Source organism: Ceratina calcarata, unplaced genomic scaffold, assembly GCF_001652005.2.
Source record: "Ceratina calcarata isolate Rehan_Ccalc_2016 unplaced genomic scaffold, ASM165200v1 scaffold294.2, whole genome shotgun sequence".
Lineage (NCBI taxonomy): Eukaryota > Metazoa > Arthropoda > Insecta > Hymenoptera > Apidae > Ceratina > Ceratina calcarata.
In genome coordinates this window covers 356,233-374,918 of record NW_017151812.1, presented here as the reverse complement: position 1 = coordinate 374,918, position 18,686 = coordinate 356,233, and the positions used below count along the sequence as shown (strand labels likewise).

General features: G+C 33.0%; 6 protein-coding genes across 7 annotated transcripts; 3 read left to right on the top strand and 3 right to left on the bottom strand.

Annotated features, from left to right (window-relative positions):
• The first annotated feature begins 189 nt into the window (after nucleotides 1–189).
• Nucleotides 190–3,675, top strand: LOC108623899 (glycerate kinase). The gene is made up of 5 exons (XM_026812670.1): nucleotides 190–643; nucleotides 974–1,193; nucleotides 1,670–2,011; nucleotides 2,304–3,175; nucleotides 3,331–3,675. The coding sequence occupies exons 1-5, from the start codon at nucleotides 359–361 to the stop codon at nucleotides 3,673–3,675; spliced, it is 2,064 nt and encodes a 687-aa protein (XP_026668471.1). The 5' UTR covers nucleotides 190–358.
• A 1,162-nt stretch (nucleotides 3,676–4,837) lies between these two features.
• Nucleotides 4,838–7,294, bottom strand: LOC108623915 (facilitated trehalose transporter Tret1). Its single transcript, XM_018022773.2, has 2 exons — nucleotides 6,645–7,294; nucleotides 4,838–6,529 (listed from the first exon to the last, which is right to left on the bottom strand). The coding sequence occupies exon 2, from the start codon at nucleotides 6,507–6,509 to the stop codon at nucleotides 5,082–5,084; it is 1,428 nt and encodes a 475-aa protein (XP_017878262.1). The 5' UTR covers nucleotides 6,510–6,529; nucleotides 6,645–7,294; the 3' UTR covers nucleotides 4,838–5,081.
• Nucleotides 7,190–10,805, bottom strand: l(2)41Ab (lethal (2) 41Ab). Its single transcript, XM_018022771.2, has 8 exons — nucleotides 10,418–10,805; nucleotides 9,652–10,274; nucleotides 9,343–9,586; nucleotides 8,851–9,261; nucleotides 8,242–8,763; nucleotides 7,898–8,185; nucleotides 7,673–7,831; nucleotides 7,190–7,605 (listed from the first exon to the last, which is right to left on the bottom strand). Exons 1-8 carry the CDS (start codon nucleotides 10,535–10,537, stop codon nucleotides 7,378–7,380), a joined length of 2,595 nt encoding a protein of 864 aa, XP_017878260.1. The 5' UTR covers nucleotides 10,538–10,805; the 3' UTR covers nucleotides 7,190–7,377.
• Nucleotides 10,806–10,823: 18 nt separating this feature from the next.
• mRpL42 (mitochondrial ribosomal protein L42) lies at nucleotides 10,824–11,761 on the top strand. Of its 2 annotated transcripts, none has more exons than XM_026812711.1 (2): nucleotides 10,824–10,904; nucleotides 11,355–11,761. In XM_026812711.1, exon 2 carries the CDS (start codon nucleotides 11,355–11,357, stop codon nucleotides 11,718–11,720), a length of 366 nt encoding a protein of 121 aa, XP_026668512.1. In that variant the 5' UTR covers nucleotides 10,824–10,904; the 3' UTR covers nucleotides 11,721–11,761. The 2 variants fall into 2 exon arrangements, with proteins under 2 accessions (XP_026668512.1, XP_017878270.1); XM_018022781.2 differs by lacking the exon at nucleotides 10,824–10,904 and adding an exon at nucleotides 10,946–11,150.
• On the bottom strand, nucleotides 11,715–16,852 carry LOC108623914 (uncharacterized). The gene is made up of 7 exons (XM_018022772.2): nucleotides 16,402–16,852; nucleotides 16,103–16,264; nucleotides 15,794–16,026; nucleotides 14,587–15,703; nucleotides 13,907–14,014; nucleotides 12,905–12,936; nucleotides 11,715–12,829 (listed from the first exon to the last, which is right to left on the bottom strand). The coding sequence occupies exons 1-7, from the start codon at nucleotides 16,476–16,478 to the stop codon at nucleotides 11,991–11,993; spliced, it is 2,568 nt and encodes an 855-aa protein (XP_017878261.1). The 5' UTR covers nucleotides 16,479–16,852; the 3' UTR covers nucleotides 11,715–11,990.
• Nucleotides 16,853–16,876: 24 nt separating this feature from the next.
• On the top strand, nucleotides 16,877–18,686 carry LOC108623916 (heparin sulfate O-sulfotransferase). Its single transcript, XM_018022774.2, has 7 exons — nucleotides 16,877–17,283; nucleotides 17,403–17,629; nucleotides 17,715–17,800; nucleotides 17,860–17,998; nucleotides 18,067–18,164; nucleotides 18,228–18,385; nucleotides 18,456–18,686. The coding sequence occupies exons 1-7, from the start codon at nucleotides 17,157–17,159 to the stop codon at nucleotides 18,665–18,667; spliced, it is 1,047 nt and encodes a 348-aa protein (XP_017878263.1). The 5' UTR covers nucleotides 16,877–17,156; the 3' UTR covers nucleotides 18,668–18,686.

The window sequence follows — 18,686 nt, the reverse complement described above, 5'->3', positions numbered from 1 at the left end:
TAACTCGTTAAATATCGAAGTTAGAAGGAAAACAACTTTTATTTCAATCATTTTTCGCAATTTTGAAGAAAAAAAAAATCCAATAAAATATCCAGTTAATTACTCACGCTAGCGAACAGCTTTTTATACAGAAGTTGTAAAGTTTTAAAAATAAATTATCCTATCTTCTGTTCTATCGATCGTGAAAATATTTTGCAGAATAATTATTTACGAATTTCAGAGTATTGTACTAAAAAAAAAAAACAGTAACCAATTACATGAAACATGGACATATGCTACTGACGTAAGTGCATTTACAATAACCTGGTTGCAGGATTATTAAAATTTTTTAAAATGTAGTTCACTACAAATCAAACTGATGGCAAGAAATAGATTAAGCATCTCCAAATTTCAACAAAAAAGAAAACCAAGGAAGAGGAAAACCAAGCATATTGACCCGTTAAAAGAGGAAGAACAGCGGAAACGGATCGCAGCGATAGAAGAGAAGAGACAAAAGATCATTGACGAAGTTCATGAATCGTTGAGGAGAAGGAGACAGGATAAAATAGATATACAAGATTTAAAATATGAGAAGGAGACAAGATTGAAACAAAAGGCAATTAGGGATGCCATGAAAGTGGGAAGCGAGAAGACTATGCTCGAGGTAACGATTTAACAATTATGTACTTTAATGTTTTTATACATACGTTATTCATTTAGCTATTATTTAGTGTGTATTGTTAAAACGATATGAGTATAAGTGTGATAAATAGTATGTATTATCCTAGTCCATTTCTGACCCATAAATCTTATTATATATACTTTAATTTTTTTAAGTCCCGGTTTATGGAACAATGCAAATGTGCATTTTAAATTTAGGGATCTGTCTCTATTCTTTAGAACAGTAACAATAAACAAAGCACTTGCAATGCTTATTTAATGTTTCGTAATGCTTATTTGTTTATTGCCGATAACATATGTATAATTTTATCAGATCCGCGAGGACCTAAGTAAAACTGTTGAAACCGGAATAAAGTGCGTGTACACATCCGTGATTTTACCAGAGAAGATTAAGTTCGACGGCCGTTCAATTCTCAACATCAAAGGCGTCAAATATCGTTTAAAAAATAATTTACATATCGTTGGTTGGGGAAAAGAAGCTGTGACGATGAGCTCGGCATTCGAACGAGTCGTGGGGAAACAATTAAAGAAAGGTTGACACATTTCTCTAATTATAATAGCTATTCAAAAATCTTCGGAGTACAATATATTGGTAGGATAGAACAGGCGGTATAACCGGTAGTATTATCTACTTGTAATCGAAAGAAGGAAATAACATTTTTCCGCTTGAGGCCCCCGAGGTTTTCGAGTTATTATCTCTCCCATTACTTATTCATTGTAAATATTTTTTTCATTGCCAGGTGTGTAACGTTTTGCCTTCAGTCATACAATTTTTCCAGCTACGTTTAACCGAACTGTGATAATGACTGTGTGTATAGCAAACGTGAATATGTAGGTCAGCTGCATTTAAACGTAAATAGTTCAAGTACTCGACAGAATTTTGAAACAAGATTTTCTCAAAAACAAGATAGACGAAAATTTTTTTACAAGTGGAACCATCGCTCGGTTTGCCACTCGGATATTCTGTATACAATTGTAAAATGTTAATCGATGATGTGATTGATGATAGGTTGGATGGTGGTTCCCCGGAAATCACTTTTCATGATGTGGAGCTTTCCGGAAGCGTTTCCACCGCTGGATAGCCGAATTTCATACGTCGAAGCTGGTACCGACGGACACGCTGATGAGAAATCAGTAATAGCTACCAGAAGAATTATACAATATTGCAAAAAATTGAAACGAAGAGATCTGTTGATAGTCATGCTCTCGCAAGGGATCGATGATCTCCTTTGCTTGCCGAGAGAGACTATTACGTTGAGAGATAAACTTCGAGTGCTGAATAGATTAAAAGCTGCGAATGCAACTCCTGAGGAAATAAACATCGTAAGGAACAAACTTTCCGGGATAAGAGGTGATTTAATTTCATAATACATAATAGAGTACCATTCGTGGCCATTATTTTATTTATTTCGATATATTAAGTATTCTAATTTTCTAATATTAAATTAAATTATGTGATGTGGTACATTAGCATCATTGTCCATTTTTTTAAAATGATATATAATGGGTCTTATGTAAATTACCATAATTTTTTTAAATATTAATAATTATTACAATTTTAAAATACATTAAATACAAATTATAAAATACAATAATTTTTTCCATTATTAAGTATTGCGGAATTGATAATAATTCGAACGTAGGTGGAGATTTGGCACGAATAGCCTACCCAGCAAGGGTCGTGACCCTGATTACATCAGACGTCTCTGCTCAACCGATGTCTGCACTCTCAGGTGGGCCATGCGTGTACGATCCAAAAGATGAGAAAGCTCTGGCAATACTTACAAAATACAGAGTGATCGACAGAGTGCCCTTAAGCGTAAAAGACTTAGTGGAAGAGACAGTCCCATGGGTGATGGCTGCGGACAAACAATTAGACAATAACAAGAAGTACAAGTTCGTGCATGAGTACGTGATTGCTTGCAATGCAGACGCTATGGAGTGCATGTCGGTGGAAGTGTTTAAACTAGGACTGTTCCCTGTGAAATTAAATTCGACCTGCTCCGGAGACATACAAGAATTCGCGCAGGAATACGTGAAAATGACGACGCTGATGATTTTAGCTGTAGAAGGAAAAATAACAAGATTAGATATGTTTCAACAAATGAGAGAAAGTCCCGTGTGCCCTTTGACTGATGAAAAAATTAGTGAAATATTCCCCGTGAAAGATAAATGGGGATTAGGTTTATGTCTGCTGTTGGGAGGTCGACCGACCGTCCAGCTCTGCCAGAATCCTGGCCGAGGTGGACCTAATCAGGAACTGGCTTTATATTTTTCACTTTACTGGTATTTGCAAACGCAGCAATATCCAATTTTGAGAGAGTATACTGTTTGGTTCTTGGGCGGAAGTTCTTACGGAAAGGATGGCAATACCGATAAAACCGGTGCATTTGGCTACAAGAGTTTAAGTACCGATGTTTATCCGGAATATTCAAAGGCGCAAAGAGCGTTTAACGCAGCTCAGACGGAATGGTGGAAGCTTAACGAGGACAAAAGATTTCGGTCCAAAATAGCAGTGAGTATTATTTAATAATTATTAATGTCCAATATCCGCTACTATTAAAGGTATGTGTCTGTGTGTCTGTGTGTCTGTTTTAAAAAAAAATGATGATTGCAGAGGAGTAATGTTTATAAAATTTTTCCTTAATTATTATAATAATTAATTTGCAGGATGCTCGACAAGCGATGTTAGAACTTAAAGCCGTAAGAAATAGACATCGCGATATTCTCCCCGGGAACGTTTTGAAAAAGAACGATACGAATCTACTGTTTTTAAACATAAACGACGAGGACGAGTTATTTGAGTTAAAAACAGGAAATTATTATACTTTCACGGATGTCGGGGACCTACACGTTATACGGATTGTTCGGTTCCAATGTAACTGCGATAGTACTTGTCATGGAAAAGAGGAGAAAGTGTGCACCGATGCTGAATGTTTGGTTTATCAATCGTTGCCAGCTGAGGTTCTGGGGAAAATGCAGTATTGTTGTCGGCTGGGCAGTTGGAAAGAGTAATCTTGGTACAGTTTTATTTTATTAAGCTCTGTAAATAACAGAATATTTTCTTCCATATTCAAATACATATACAATTCTAAGAAAAATTCGTTGTCTGACTTCTTGAAGCGATGCTGCAAGTACAGCGCAATACAGCGCAGCGTTATAATTAAAGGAATATAAGAATTGGGTCGGGATGAGAATTTTTCTCGAGATAGGACGAGTTCTCGTAAATCCCAGGATCCCCGAATAGCATCGAGATTTACGAAAATATTTCAAATTCCCCAAAATATTCGGAATAAACGCTTATCTAGGATTAATTGATAAAAAATCGAAAACTGGGTAAAAATGAAATCTTGTCAAGAGTCGATTGTACGGCCGATAGCTTATATCTCTGTTCGAAGTACCGCCTCTTACATTTGTCAGTTACTATAATCGATAATCAAGTACACTCATAATTGTAAAACTACAAGACTGTTGTGTGTAGTGTACTTGTGATCTGTAGATTAAGTTTCAATTTTTTATACAAATAAGATTGTATAGAATTTTCCTTTATCTTCAATAATGTGAGATTAATTGAGAAAAAGTCGAGAACCGAGTGGAAATTAAATGTCCGATTGTACGGACGATAGCTTGTATCTGTCTTCGAAGTATCATCTCTTCTATCTATCAGATAATCCATAAATTCAACCATTCTTCTAATTGTAAGAATGGAAGATTATTGTATGTAGTGCATCTGTGATCTTAAGCCGAGATGATTATCGCAATGGCAGTGTCAACTTGACACTGCTGACAGTCATGTAATACTTGGCGGTAATCAAAGCCAAGGTTCTACTCCTAGCCATTGAATATTTACATGTACATACGTCAATTCAAAAATCTTTTAATTTTAAATCATTCCAATTACAATAATTATCATTCAAATGTAGTTAACTCGCATGCGATAAGCATGAATTATTTTCCATTCATATAAGATTTATTCCCTTTCCAACGTGCAATCACTCTCGCAAATAAAAAATTTTAAGTATCCTTTCATTCTGATAGCGTATCGGTATCATATTCGTTGATCATACGTCGTAGTACCTATTTGATAAACTTACTAGCGTCTTCTGCTAAATGAGGCTTAGCGTCAATAAACAAAGAGTCAAGTGCTGAAGTAAAAAAAGAAACTCCGAAGTCTATATTAACGTTTATAAAAAGAATACCGTTTATTCAGTTCGTCTTTATCTACACTTTTATGTAATTTCATTTGATTTATGATGCTATTGTACAATTAAATGATAAATGATGTAAATGTTAGAAGAAGAAATGTGCAAAGTACTAATACTATTTGACAAAATAATAATTCTGTACACGTAAATCTATTCTGTCTCACTCATCCTTAAGTTTTCTTACAAATTTTGATAGCGTACATTTAATAACAGAAATTATAAGCCATTTAATTCTCTTTGGATTTGTTCCAAAGATTTTCCTTTCGTTTCTGGAACTAATATGCCTACAAACGCACATCCAATAAGACAGATTCCAGAAAATAGCCAAAACGTAGGACCAAGGCCCATTCCAGTTGAGAGATTGCTAAAAAATTTAGTCACAATAAAAGCTAGTAACCAGTTAAAAAGGCAAGCACTGCCTGCAACCACACTCTTTACTTCTGGTGCAAAGAGTTCACCGACCATCGTCCATGGGACTGGTCCGAAACCCATATTAAACATTATAATAAAAACGCATACAGATACTAAAGGCAACCATGTGATCGAATCAACAGTTGCGCGTTCTGCATGATCATCAAGATAGAAATAAACTCCAAGCGTGCAAGATGACAAGCACATAAAAATTATAGATACCAACAATAATATTTTCCGGCCTGCACGATCTACGACTAACGAGCTGACGAACGCAGCTACTACTTGCATCGCACCTACTATCATAGTAGAAGAACCAGAGCTTAATGAGCTCCCAGCTTTTCCAAAAATGCTGCTAGTGTAGAATATAACAGCATTGACACCGCTGAGTTGTTGGAAGAGCATAAGGCCGTAAGCTATTATAAAAGCTTTAATAGTTGCTCGGGATTTGGCTACGGTCCAGAATGGAGCCATATTTTTACTATCTTCTTCCATCGCATTTTTGTGGGCTTGTAATTCACCGTCCGCGTCGTAATGAGCGCCACGTAATCTAATTAAGCTCTTTCTAGCAGAATCCTCGTCGCCTTTCTTTAAATAATAAATCGGTGACTCCGGCATAAATACAAATATCGCGAAAAAGATAAGTGGTACAACAGCAGATATGATCGACAGTTCTCGTATATCAACGTAATTTCCCAGAATATATGATAAAAGGATGCCCACGGTCAAAAGCAATTGAAAAAAGGCTCCGAGAGTTCCACGTATTTCCTTTTCAGCTATCTCTGCTGCGTACATTGGTGCTGCAACGCAGAATGCTCCACTACTGAGGCCAGTAATGAATCTACCGATGCAAAACATTGCCACAGAATCAGCAAAGATAATAAGGAGCCAACCCACACTGAAGAATACCACCATTAACAACATGGAAGTCTTTCTTCCTATAAAATCAGCGAGAATTCCTATGGGAATACATATCGCTCCTGCGCCTAATGTACTTATCGAACCAATCCACGAGAACTCTTCTTCAGAAACTGGTACGCCATACACTTTTTGCAGCTCTATCCCTTTGTCACCAGCAGAAGAAGACCACGCTAATACCATTCCAGCTGCTAGTGCTCCGAGCGTTGATGCTAGACTGGCTGTATACTGAGGCCATTTCTTAGCTGATAAAGCTTGATCCCCATTATTAGAAACTAAAGTCTGTTGCGATATTCCAAGATGCTGCTCAGGCATTTTTAAAATTTCTTCGGTATCTAAAAATAATTCTAATTCAATTTCATGGCTTTCTAGAAATTAAATCCATATTTTCCAATTTCATAATTCTGGTCTACTTTATACGTAAACGTAAAATACTTCAAAATCAAATACCTTTCTGTAGCTCTTGAATCAGTTTATATCGTAAATATTTGCTTCCTGCGTCACAATTCAGAAAATTTTACTTTAGTAAAATGTTAGGTTTCTCTTCATTATATTGTTAACGTTATTTTATATTATTTGCTTCAAAATAATATATTCTTTATTATCGAACTTGTATTATGTCAACACTTCAACTCACTGTATTTTAATTAAATAATTAATCACGGCGTGAAGTCGAGACAATTTCGAAAATTCATTGACCGTTTAAAAGTTACGTGCTTCATGACCGGTTGTACTTTTGGAAGTGCAGTACTTTCGTGAGTTATCGATGGTTATTGCCTTGCAAGTGTTTCATATCAACGATATTGCTAAGCCAAGATTAATCTTGTCGTTCATTGACGTGGCTGTTTATTGCATATATACATTGGTCAGAGATAATTCTCGTAATTTGATGATTTCATTCTCACTTTTCCTTTCGCGGTGGTCGATATCTTCTTTTGATTTTTATTAAATCCATTTTTGTTCAGTGGCCAATAATCTTTCTGTTGACTTAAATGTATGATGCTGCAGGCACGAGTTTATTGCTTTATTATATAAAGAAAATTTTTATAATGAATAACATTTAGCTTGATAAAACACTTTTGTATAACAGTCACTAGAACTTTGTACCATTATGCAATATACTTATTCACTGATAATATAATAATCGCAAACTTTTATCTTATCCTATATACTCATTAGTTTCCTAAATAATTTCCAGTGTCAGTTGTATTTTTTTTATACTGCTTTTCAGCATAGGAAAGTCATGGTCAGTCCTTTCCAATGTATATTTCAAATTTTCTCGACAAGTATGTTCTTTCTGTAGATATTCTTCTATCATGTTTTCGCTTTTGTAAACCATTTTATATACGCCATTTTTAATATCATTTAATTGTTTTACTTTCCTTTGTTTAAGAACTAAACTATGCAAATTCTAAAAGTGAATAGAATGAATAAAATTAACATTTATTAGTACTAAGAAATTAAAAAAAAATTTATACCCGATATTTTAGCAGTTCCAGTTGCCTAATTTCTTCTTCTATATCGCGAATATGTTTTTTCAAGTTTTGTAACACCTCTTGACATTTATATACCTTGTCTTGAGTACTTGTTATTTGATCTTTCAATTTTTCCGTCATATTAATCGTTTGCTTTGTAATCTGTTAACGATAAAACGCATGACACAACGATTTTTAAAAATTGGTCACGTTTACTCGAATATTTACCTTTAAAAGTTGTTTGATTTTTGTTCTCTGATCGGAAAGCCGTTTATGCATTACAATCTTTTCGTTATGTTTCACTTTGGGATTTCGTTTGTGTTTACTGAATACTTTATCCATTATAATATCTCTTCTCGTGATACAAAGTTCCATGTCGCGAATCAATTTCTCTTGAATCTTCTTTAAATATGAAAGTCTCATTTCCATCCTGTGAATTTCACTTCGCATCGACGCTATACCGCCAGCCGTCTGTTCGTCTTTCATATTTTTAATTGTATCTTGCATTAATTGTATCTGAAATTATCATAAGTTATAACAATCTGAGGAAAGAGAAGATACGTACGAATTACCTTTTTCTCCCATGATAAGCTTTCTTGTTGCGCAGATTTTAATTCTTCTTTCAACACGATCTTTTCGTTACACATATTTTTTATATCGTTTTGTAACTTTATAAGTTCTAATTCCAATTCTTGAAAGGAGAAGAGGCATTCGTTCTTCATAATGCAATTCTGATCTTCTAATCCCTTCTTTAAATCTCTTTGCAACACTAAATCAGCACTCATGCGTGATAATTTTTGATCGAGAAAACTAATTATTTTGTTCGTATTCGCATCCTCCTTCGCAATCATTTCCAGCGCGTATTCCAACTTGAAATTCTTTTGACCCATTATCATTATCTCTTTCTCGAGAATATTTATTTCTCGTAATTGCGATTCCCTTTGCTGGCTCAATGAAACAACGAAACCTTGCTGACGCATCCAAAATTGCTGCGTCTTTTTAATATTTTGCTGGAGCTTCTGAATATTTTTCTCTAAAGTAATAATTTTCAGATCCTGCGGGCTCATTTCTTCGCCGCCAATATTTGGTAGTATCTGAAATCATTTATTTATCAAATAACTCACATGTTATTAAACATAATCCTAAATCTGTAATTAGAAGAAAATATTAAGAAGCGCAACCTGATCAATAAGTTTATTGATTCCTAAAAGTTTTGTTTGAGTTTTTTCAATCATGTTTTCATATTTTTTTATCTCCTTTTGTACTTCGTCTATCTGTTTCTCTTTTTTAGCATTCGTTTTGAAAAGTTCATCTAACTCCGTTTTTTCGGTTGAAATAAGATTTCTAAGCTTCTCTAATTGCAACAGATTATTTCCATACGTATTCTCTACGCGGGCGACTGAAATTTCGTATTCTAACACAGAATTCTTTGTATTTATTAACAATTCGTTTATGTACTGCGCTGTCTTGTTGCATATAACTTTCTCTTCCAACTTCTTATATATTGTATCTTCTAAACTGTTTTTCCTTTCGACAATAATTTCGAGTTTTTTAGTCACTTGGTCTTCTTCGTTCAAACAACTTTGATATCTCTGAAATCATTTATCAGTTTATAATATTAATAATAATTATTATCCATTTTATTATCAGCACTTACAACATGCCGAACATACAGTAAAAACAGTATTATAATCATGTTGTGTTTGCTCATTGATTTGTGTAAATTTTAACATTTCTGTTTCACTGTTTGCAATTTTTTCGTTAAACGTTGTAATCGCTCTTGATGCTATTTTAATATTATTCTCTATTCGATAGGATAAAGATGTCAGATGTTCATTCATTTCCATTTCTTTCTCCGTTTCGTGTTTTACCTTCTGTATTTCTAATAATATTCCATTGTACAATTTAAGAGCATCCCTAAAAGGAAGTAATAAAATACATAAAATCTTGTTATATCTTTATGAGAAAACTGAAATACTTACGCTTGCTCAGAGTGTAATTGATCATAAACGTTGTTCCTCTTACAAATACTATTTATCACAGATTTCCATACATCATGTAAATCTTTGTGTTCCATATGAAGAGTTTCTAAATTTGTATTTGCGTCAATTATCATTCTATTAGCATCTTCCTTTTCCCTATCCTTAATTTGTAATTGTTCGTCTAGGTAAGCAGTTTCCCATTCAATTTTCCATACTTCCTCTTTTAAACGATACAGAACAAAGTCTCGTTGCTGCTTCTTATTAATCAACATTTTATTTCTATTGGCATCTTGTAATGACATTTGCTTTGACAATATTAAATTATCGTTCAATTCTTTCTCCCATTTAGACAAACAAGTGTAGAGATCCAACAAATTTTTCAATTCTTGCGAAAGTTTTTCCTTCTTATCTTTCTCTTCTTTTAATTTAGAATAACTTTGCTTCAAGATTTCTTTAACATTTTCTACGTCCTTATTCCTTTTCTCTCTAAGTGCTGTGACTTTCGATAATGCTTCCATGTATTGCTGTAGTGTAACATCTTGACGTTGGATTTCTTCTTGTGCTTGATAAAGAAGTACACCTTCAGATTCTAGATCTTTTTCTGCTTGCTTCACATTTGCTTCCTAAAATCAGTTGAACATTTATGTAAGTTTCAACTACATAACTTTTAAGATCAATAAATATCCCATTTAGAATGTGATATAAAAATCTGGCAAATAAGACCTATAATGAGAGGAACATTTTCTGTAAATAATCATATACTTACGAGATTGAGTATCTCCTCCGAGAGACGATTATTAACATTCAACAAATGTTCGCGTAATGTTTTCTGGAATCTTTGCATCAATTTGTCGTCTGGGTCAAGAACGTTTAGTGCAGGCGTCATGATTATAAAATCTTTCTCACTGCTTGTAACTTGCTCAAAAATTTCTGCACGTTTTACGATCTACTATTTTTAGAGAAACCTTCCTTTTATCAGCTTCTACGTTGATAAGATAAACAAATAACGTATCTACTTAAATTATGTAAATTTATTTAAACTTTTTGGCATTTCATTTGACAGCTTCATTAAATACTGCAAGGTGTTCTGACTTATTTACATTTGAATTATTGCGGTAACCATGTCAACCGCATCTATAACGAGAATGAGGACTCTGCTTCTTATTTATAATAAATAATAGAAAATGCTTATTAAGATTTCCGATAAAACAATAATGTGTTAACATATTTTTCTTTATTATTTAACTATTCCTGTAAGTGTTTAATTATTAATGTTGCTATCTATTTAACAAAATCTATGCTGATCTATAATCTATGCATGTCGTAAGCATAGCATGAAAGGTTGTTCGCGGTTGTTCGCTATCAATGCTATCAGTATCAAAAACAGCTAGCTGTACATGTAGTGAATAGTTTATTGATTATAGCATTCTCCAAGTTATATGTTCAATTATTAATACAATTCGTTTATTATTTAATCAACAATTTAAAATATATTCAACGTACGTCATCCATTCGTATTAACATTTAATATTGCGATTTGAATGTAGTAGAGGTTATGTTTTCAAACATCGAGACATTATTTTTGTTCTTAACTTTCAATAATTATTAGCATAGACAATTAATGGTTATAGATTTTACGTAAAATGTATTGTTGATTATCTTCTTAAAAATGAAAATGTATTAACTGGTTTTTAATTCAACAGATGAATGCTATGTTAAATGTTACGAAACGAATATTTAATGCATCTTGCAAGCGATATTCGAGTTCATCTAAAAAATTGCCTTCGGAGCTTGTCATACCAATAAACAGAGAAATGATCATTTGTTGGCATCCCGAGAAAAAGTTTCCTTACGAATGTTCGTTGCCAATACCAGAAGAAAAAGAAATTCCATCGAATTCTGTGCTATGCATCGGTGAAAAGGAGATTGCAGATGTTTTTAAGCACAAGAGACCAGAAGTGGTTGTCGAAGAACTTACTAAACTCACATATACTACAAAACATAGGTGGTATCCCAAAAACTATCGCAGGAGGTACAGAAAGCCAGAAATAGAAAGACCATACTTGTAGTTAAAACTGGTATAATTAATAAAATAGCATCTATAATACTATTATAGTACTCCTCTTTATTATCTCATTTAATTGCACATATTCAATGCTGTGTTATCGCAGATATCTGATAAAAATGCTTCCAGCATGCAGTCAGAGTGCAGAGAGAGTGCAAAATAATTTATAATTGTATAAAATATATAGTATTTACAACTTCCTTGTACTGATCCTATACACATATATGGACTTAGATGCATAGACTTTGGTCCCTTAGATAGAATGAACAAAATTCTATAAATTCTGAGGAAATATTTGCCTCTCCCCTTCACATATAAATATTTGCATTGCTTGATATAATAAGTATCTCCCAAAACAACGTTTTTCTTCCTTGTTCCACGTTGCTGTGATCCCATAATAATCTCCGCTTCTACAATTTTTCAACTGCTGCATTCCTAATGCATCGATTATAGCAGCCTCGCGGGTGTAAGCTTCTACTGGGATGCTGTTTTGGAACATATGAAGGCAAATAACACCGTATCCATCGTTCCAAATATTTAAAATGTGTCGGATTTTCGCGTTTTCAGGATTTCTATGAGAAACCCATGTGTCAAAAGCATCTTTCAGATGAGAGTAAGGTCTGTTACGAGTACCTTTGCCAACGTAAAATATAGCGGAAATAAATCTACTCCAAATCGAGGAGCTCGTCAATTTTTCTGTACAACATGGCAAATCTTTAGTTACACGCGGATCTAATAGCAAATAATTAAAACAAGTTTTACTGTTCCCTTCTCTCCATTTCCTAGAAGGACTCGTTGAACAAAACTCTTTAAAAGCGTTTCTTTCCATAATTTTGTATCTTCCTATATCATTTACCCAATCTCCATATTTTAAGAATGATTCTACGTCACATTCGCTACAATCCGTTGCAGACGAATCCGTCACTTTCGAACGATCACTTTTTACAGCTAATACATTATTCGTTTTCTCTTCTAACTTTGTCAGTCGTTTTAAGTATAATGATCGTGTTGTATTCGTTATTGGCCCAGGATTTTCACCCAATTTAATTAATCTGTTTCGTAGCGCTTCGTCAGTTAACCATTTGTTATTTCCCAAGTTTAAAGACTTAGGAACTAAAAGAAAAATAAAACATTGCAATAAAAATAATAAGAAAATATTCTGAAATAAAATAATTTTGTAAATCTTACATAATCCCTCTGATGCACAGTCTATAGGTTTGCTACGAGCAAAAGGGCTAATAAGAATTTTAACATACTAAATATTTATAATTGCTTTCTTATATCTCACCATAGTGATAACGCGTAAGTCCTACGCTCTAAAAAAGCTATGCCTTCATCCTCATCTTCATATTTATAGTCTTCTTGTACACTGAAGTACGATGTCGTACTACTGGAACTGCAAATAATTCAAACTCATCAAACTAGGAACAATAATATAGTATATTTTATAAAGTGAGTCTAATTTTTTACATATACACATCATACAATTAATAGAAAATTTCAATTTGTACAACATAAAACGTATAATTAAAAATTAATTCAATTATAAAAAATTAATTTACTTCTTAGACATATTAATATAATAAAGACAAGATGTGGAATATTAAACCAGAGTTCGTCTACCATACAATGCGCTGAGAACGCAGTGAACTAACTTGATAGAAGATGATTCATGCTTTGAATTCGTATATCACATTGCACTTTGACAATAAATATAATGAGATCGAGTTCAGAGAGTTAAATATCTTTCAGATAGTAATTAATACAACCAGGAGTAATTATTGCTAATGATAAAAATACGAGATTTGATGATTAGTGCAGTGAAAATACCATGATTAATAAAGATAAAAAATTAATATTAAAACATTCAGATGAGATTAAAGCGAAAGAGATATGTCAGAAAAAAGTGATAAATGGATTTAAGATTTAAGATAAAAAGATAATAGATAAAGAAAGAATGGTATTTACCTGGAAAGAAGAGTTATCAAGTTTTCTTTAAAAGTATCAACATTGTTATCAGTCTTNAATAAAACATTGCAATAAAAATAATAAGAAAATATTCTGAAATAAAATAATTTTGTAAATCTTACATAATCCCTCTGATGCACAGTCTATAGGTTTGCTACGAGCAAAAGGGCTAATAAGAATTTTAACATACTAAATATTTATAATTGCTTTCTTATATCTCACCATAGTGATAACGCGTAAGTCCTACGCTCTAAAAAAGCTATGCCTTCATCCTCATCTTCATATTTATAGTCTTCTTGTACACTGAAGTACGATGTCGTACTACTGGAACTGCAAATAATTCAAACTCATCAAACTAGGAACAATAATATAGTATATTTTATAAAGTGAGTCTAATTTTTTACATATACACATCATACAATTAATAGAAAATTTCAATTTGTACAACATAAAACGTATAATTAAAAATTAATTCAATTATAAAAAATTAATTTACTTCTTAGACATATTAATATAATAAAGACAAGATGTGGAATATTAAACCAGAGTTCGTCTACCATACAATGCGCTGAGAACGCAGTGAACTAACTTGATAGAAGATGATTCATGCTTTGAATTCGTATATCACATTGCACTTTGACAATAAATATAATGAGATCGAGTTCAGAGAGTTAAATATCTTTCAGATAGTAATTAATACAACCAGGAGTAATTATTGCTAATGATAAAAATACGAGATTTGATGATTAGTGCAGTGAAAATACCATGATTAATAAAGATAAAAAATTAATATTAAAACATTCAGATGAGATTAAAGCGAAAGAGATATGTCAGAAAAAAGTGATAAATGGATTTAAGATTTAAGATAAAAAGATAATAGATAAAGAAAGAATGGTATTTACCTGGAAAGAAGAGTTATCAAGTTTTCTTTAAAAGTATCAACATTGTTATCAGTCTTCAAGTTTATTTCGGAGTGTTTTCCTTCGTAAACATTCAATAAATTGTTAAAATTCGTTTCTTCTATATTACACTTACTGAAATTATTACGAAGTCCTATTAAATCTTTTTGTAATACACAGGCATCAGTCTCACTCTCACTTAAACTTAGTGGTACGTCATCATCGTATTTGTTATCTTCTAATTTTATTACTATATCTTTATTGAAGTTGTAATTCAATTCTTTTCGATAATTCCGATCCGGCGACAAAGAATTCCCTGAATCAGGGCTAGTATATTCCGACGATGTAAGCTCAATGTTTCTTCTACATTTCTTAAGCGAAGGCGAATACTCTCGGTAAAATCGTCTTCTTCTCGGAGTAGATCTCGCCAGTACTTTCCCTAAATTAATTTCTGCTAATTGAAACGGTTTTTTTCTCCTCGTACAAGGCGTAAAAGCTTTCGATCTTATACCTCTGTTCGATCTCTTCGGGGATAAATATTTTTGAGTCACAAAGTCATTTGTTAAGAAATTTGGCGACTTACTTATAATAGTGTCATCTGCATTGCGCATAGGTATCAATGGAACTTTAAAATTATCATTTTGTCCAAAAAATTTTCGCCTGGTTTTAGGAGTAAGAGATTGGTTCTTCGGTTTGTATTTAAATTTATCTTTCATATTATAAACCATACTGTTATCAGTACTTAGCGTAGATGACAAACTATTATCACGATAAGGATTCCGGGTTAGTTTATAATCCTCATGATCTCGGCTACTATCTTGTTCTACGGAATTCGATTTCAAAGAATTCGAAAGTTGATTAATAATTTCATTCACTAAAGATTTCTCTTTAAACATCTCTTCACGAACTTGTAACGCTGCATTAACGTCGATCTGGTTATCATTTACGTTCAGATTGCGCTCGCAAGAATTAAAAGACTTCACATAGTCGACGTGAGTAAATACCTCATCGTTGCGTGCCCCCAATTCACTCTCATTCAATAAGTTTCCTCCGATGACATCCGGAATTTGTAACGCAGTATATTCTGCTATTACATTCCCATTGTTTAATAAAAGTTTATCTAAAAAAAAAGAAGCTACTAAGTCTTGCTAAAGTATAAATTGATTTGTCAAAATAGTAATCCTATTTGATAGAGAATAACATTATTTACCAAAAGTTCGTCTATATGTTATTGTCTTCTCTTCTGGCTTTGTAATGATGTCACAATATTTCCCAAGGAGAACAATAGCTTTATAATATTTTCCATCGAAAGCATAATGGAATGGATTGCGTCCCTCGTCATCTAAGGAGAGAGGATCTCCCCCATTAGCTAAAAGTAATTCTAGTACAGTGACTCGTCCCCATGCTGCTGCTACATGAACTGGTGTCAATCCATCTGTTGACCTGCCAAACAAAATGAAATTATTAGATTATTGGGAGGTTTTTAGATTATAAGAAGGTTACAATATTAATTAATTACCTGACATTTGGATTTCCTCCATGACGTAAAAACAGTTTTGTAACTTCTTCTGCGAAAGCTTCAGAATCATTACCAATCGCCAAGTGAAATGGAGTCACTCCATATGTAGGAATTAATGTATTAGGATTTGCTTCATTATTTAAAAGTAATGTTGTCACTTGCCTAACAAAAATGAAGAAATTTATATACATACAGACAATAGATACAAACTTACACTGAAGTTATTGCATTAATGATTTTAGTAGCAACATAAATACACATCATTTTGAGCAGTATTAAATAATCCAAGAAATAATTACTTTATATCATTATCTTCCACGCCGTCACACAAAGAAGAAGCCAAAAACAGGCATCCTTTTGCTTTCAGATTTGACATGATTAAAACGTAATGAACTTATTTTACTTGTATGCGTACAATGACTCTTTAAAGTGGTTTAACGCCGGTTTCAATCTGTTATGTGTAACTTGCGAATAACTATCAATAATCATTATGAATATTTGTATGTAAACAAAAACGCTAACGGTTTCAAAGCACTGCTTCTACTTTAAAGAAAAGTTAGGTATCCCGGCGCGATTCGTGCTACTTATTTCGCTTGTTATGTCCTATTTGGAATGGCGATTCGTTAACAGGAATACAGAATGATGATGGAAGTCTAATAACGATTTAATATATTCTAATATCTTGCTCAGGAAGTCGATTCGTTAACAGGAATACAGAATGACGATGGAGGTTTATTAATGATAGACACGGTGCGGGCGCGGGTGCTGCTGTGTCAGGTCTGAAGGGTAGGCCATTGAGGTTAATAGACGTGAAGAAAAAAGTACCAGGCAATAGGTAAAATCGAAGGAATTGCGTGTGCATATTGTGTGCACATGCATCGTTGAATTAAAGAAAATTGTTCGTAAGATTCGTAATCTAGAAATTGATAAAGATGAACACTGACAGATTGGTTAAAATAAGTAGTACATATTGTTGAGTGCGTAAATGTTTACGAAGATAGTAGAAGTATCTGTGAATTGATGATTATTGAGAAAGGGGTAAATTTCAAGCTTGATGAAGAGAACGATGATACATAACAGAAGCTTTATATTACAATGGATTTTGGTATTGATATTCACGGTGACCATCGTTTATTTGAAAACAAAACTGAACCTTCTGGAGGATCATTACAAAGAATTACGTATGCGTAACAAATGATTAATCTTACTAATTTGTTAACGACAGAATGAGCTTCATTATTTTAATATTTCGTTTTGTTAAAGGTGATGGAATAACATAGGTATCCTATCATACTTCCAGACAATGCCGTCGTACAAGAAGAAAACAGTATTCAGACTGGAATTGAAGCTAGCGAACATTCTTACAAATCACCTTTCGATGATCTTATCATTATCTACAACAGGGTACCAAAGACAGCATCGACTAGTTTTGTAGGTCTCGTCTATGACCTATGCAAACACAACAAGTATCACGTTTTGCATATTAATGTTTCTAATAATATGCACACTCTTACGCTTCCCAATCAGGTAACATTGCTTTCCTTCAAACCTTCATTTCGTTCATTATTTTAATTAAACCTTACTTATTATCGTATTTTTAACAAAATTACAGATTCAATTTGCAAATAATATAACTAGTTGGAATAAAAAGAAGCCAGCGTTTTATCATGGTCATGTTGCATTTTTGAATTTTGAGAAGTAAGTACTTCAGAAGTATTTGTATATTCAAATATTTTCTCATATATTATCTTTCCCAGGTTCGGCGTGAGACAGACACCTTTATATATAAATCTTTTACGTAAACCTTTAGACAGATTTGTTTCTTATTACTATTTTTTACGATATGGAGATAACTTTAGACCACATTTAGTTAGGAAAAAACATGGAGACACTAAGGTTTGTATTTACTACACGATTTTCATTTATATATCGCGTCTGTTTTTATCTTTGCGCATACATTTCAGACTTTCGATGAGTGTATAAGTGCAGATCAGCCGGATTGCAATCCTGATAATATGTGGCTACAAATACCATTTTTATGTGGACATGATCCTGCTTGTTGGTAAGATATAATGAATTAGAAATAGTTCGTGCCAATTTCAAACAAATGTTATTAATTATACAGGGAAATTGGAAATAATTGGGCATTAGAAGAAGCGAAAAGAAATTTGCAGAACCATTATCTACTGGTAGGAGTGACAGAGGAGTTAACAGAATTCATCGAAATTTTGCAAATTGTACTTCCACGTTTCTTTAAAGGAGCTTACAATTCATTTTTACACAGTAAGAAAATCTGAACTTTATTACATTAATATTAAATTGTTCGGATATGTTGATGGTCATAAAATTTTAGATAACAAATCGCATTTGCGTCAGACTACGCAGAAAATCAATCCTCGGCCGGAAACTGTCGATAAGATTAAAAAATCAGTTGTTTGGAAGATGGAGAACGAATTGTATAATTTTGCTTTAACGCATTTTCACGCAGTTAAGAAGCGACTCATAAATGCCCCGCCTCAAGATGTGAATCAGCGATTTATGTACGAAAAGATACGTCCGAAATAAACTTAATTTTTTAAGTAAA

Bases quoted from the DNA above. Each gene is read 5' to 3' on its own strand.
- LOC108623899 (XM_026812670.1), top strand. From the start codon at position 359: ATGGCAAGAAATAGATTAAGCATCTCCAAATTTCAACAAAAAAGAAAA. The intron at 1,194-1,669 runs GTTGACACATTT...GATTGATGATAG, and splicing joins GGGGAAACAATTAAAGAAAG to GTTGGATGGTGGTTCCCCGG. The intron at 2,012-2,303 runs GTGATTTAATTT...ATTCGAACGTAG, and splicing joins CAAACTTTCCGGGATAAGAG to GTGGAGATTTGGCACGAATA.
- LOC108623915 (XM_018022773.2), bottom strand. From the start codon at position 6,509: ATGCCTGAGCAGCATCTTGGAATATCGCAACAGACTTTAGTTTCTAAT.
- mRpL42 (XM_026812711.1), top strand. From the start codon at position 11,355: ATGAATGCTATGTTAAATGTTACGAAACGAATATTTAATGCATCTTGC.
- LOC108623914 (XM_018022772.2), bottom strand. From the start codon at position 16,478: ATGTCAAATCTGAAAGCAAAAGGATGCCTGTTTTTGGCTTCTTCTTTG. The intron at 14,015-14,586 runs GTAAATACCATT...AATTATTTGCAG, and splicing joins TTGATAACTCTTCTTTCCAG to TTCCAGTAGTACGACATCGT. The intron at 12,937-13,906 runs GTGAGATATAAG...TTTTGCTCGTAG, and splicing joins ACTTACGCGTTATCACTATG to CAAACCTATAGACTGTGCAT.
- LOC108623916 (XM_018022774.2), top strand. From the start codon at position 17,157: ATGAAGAGAACGATGATACATAACAGAAGCTTTATATTACAATGGATT. The intron at 17,630-17,714 runs GTAACATTGCTT...ACAAAATTACAG, and splicing joins CTCTTACGCTTCCCAATCAG to ATTCAATTTGCAAATAATAT. The intron at 17,999-18,066 runs GTTTGTATTTAC...CATACATTTCAG, and splicing joins AAAAACATGGAGACACTAAG to ACTTTCGATGAGTGTATAAG.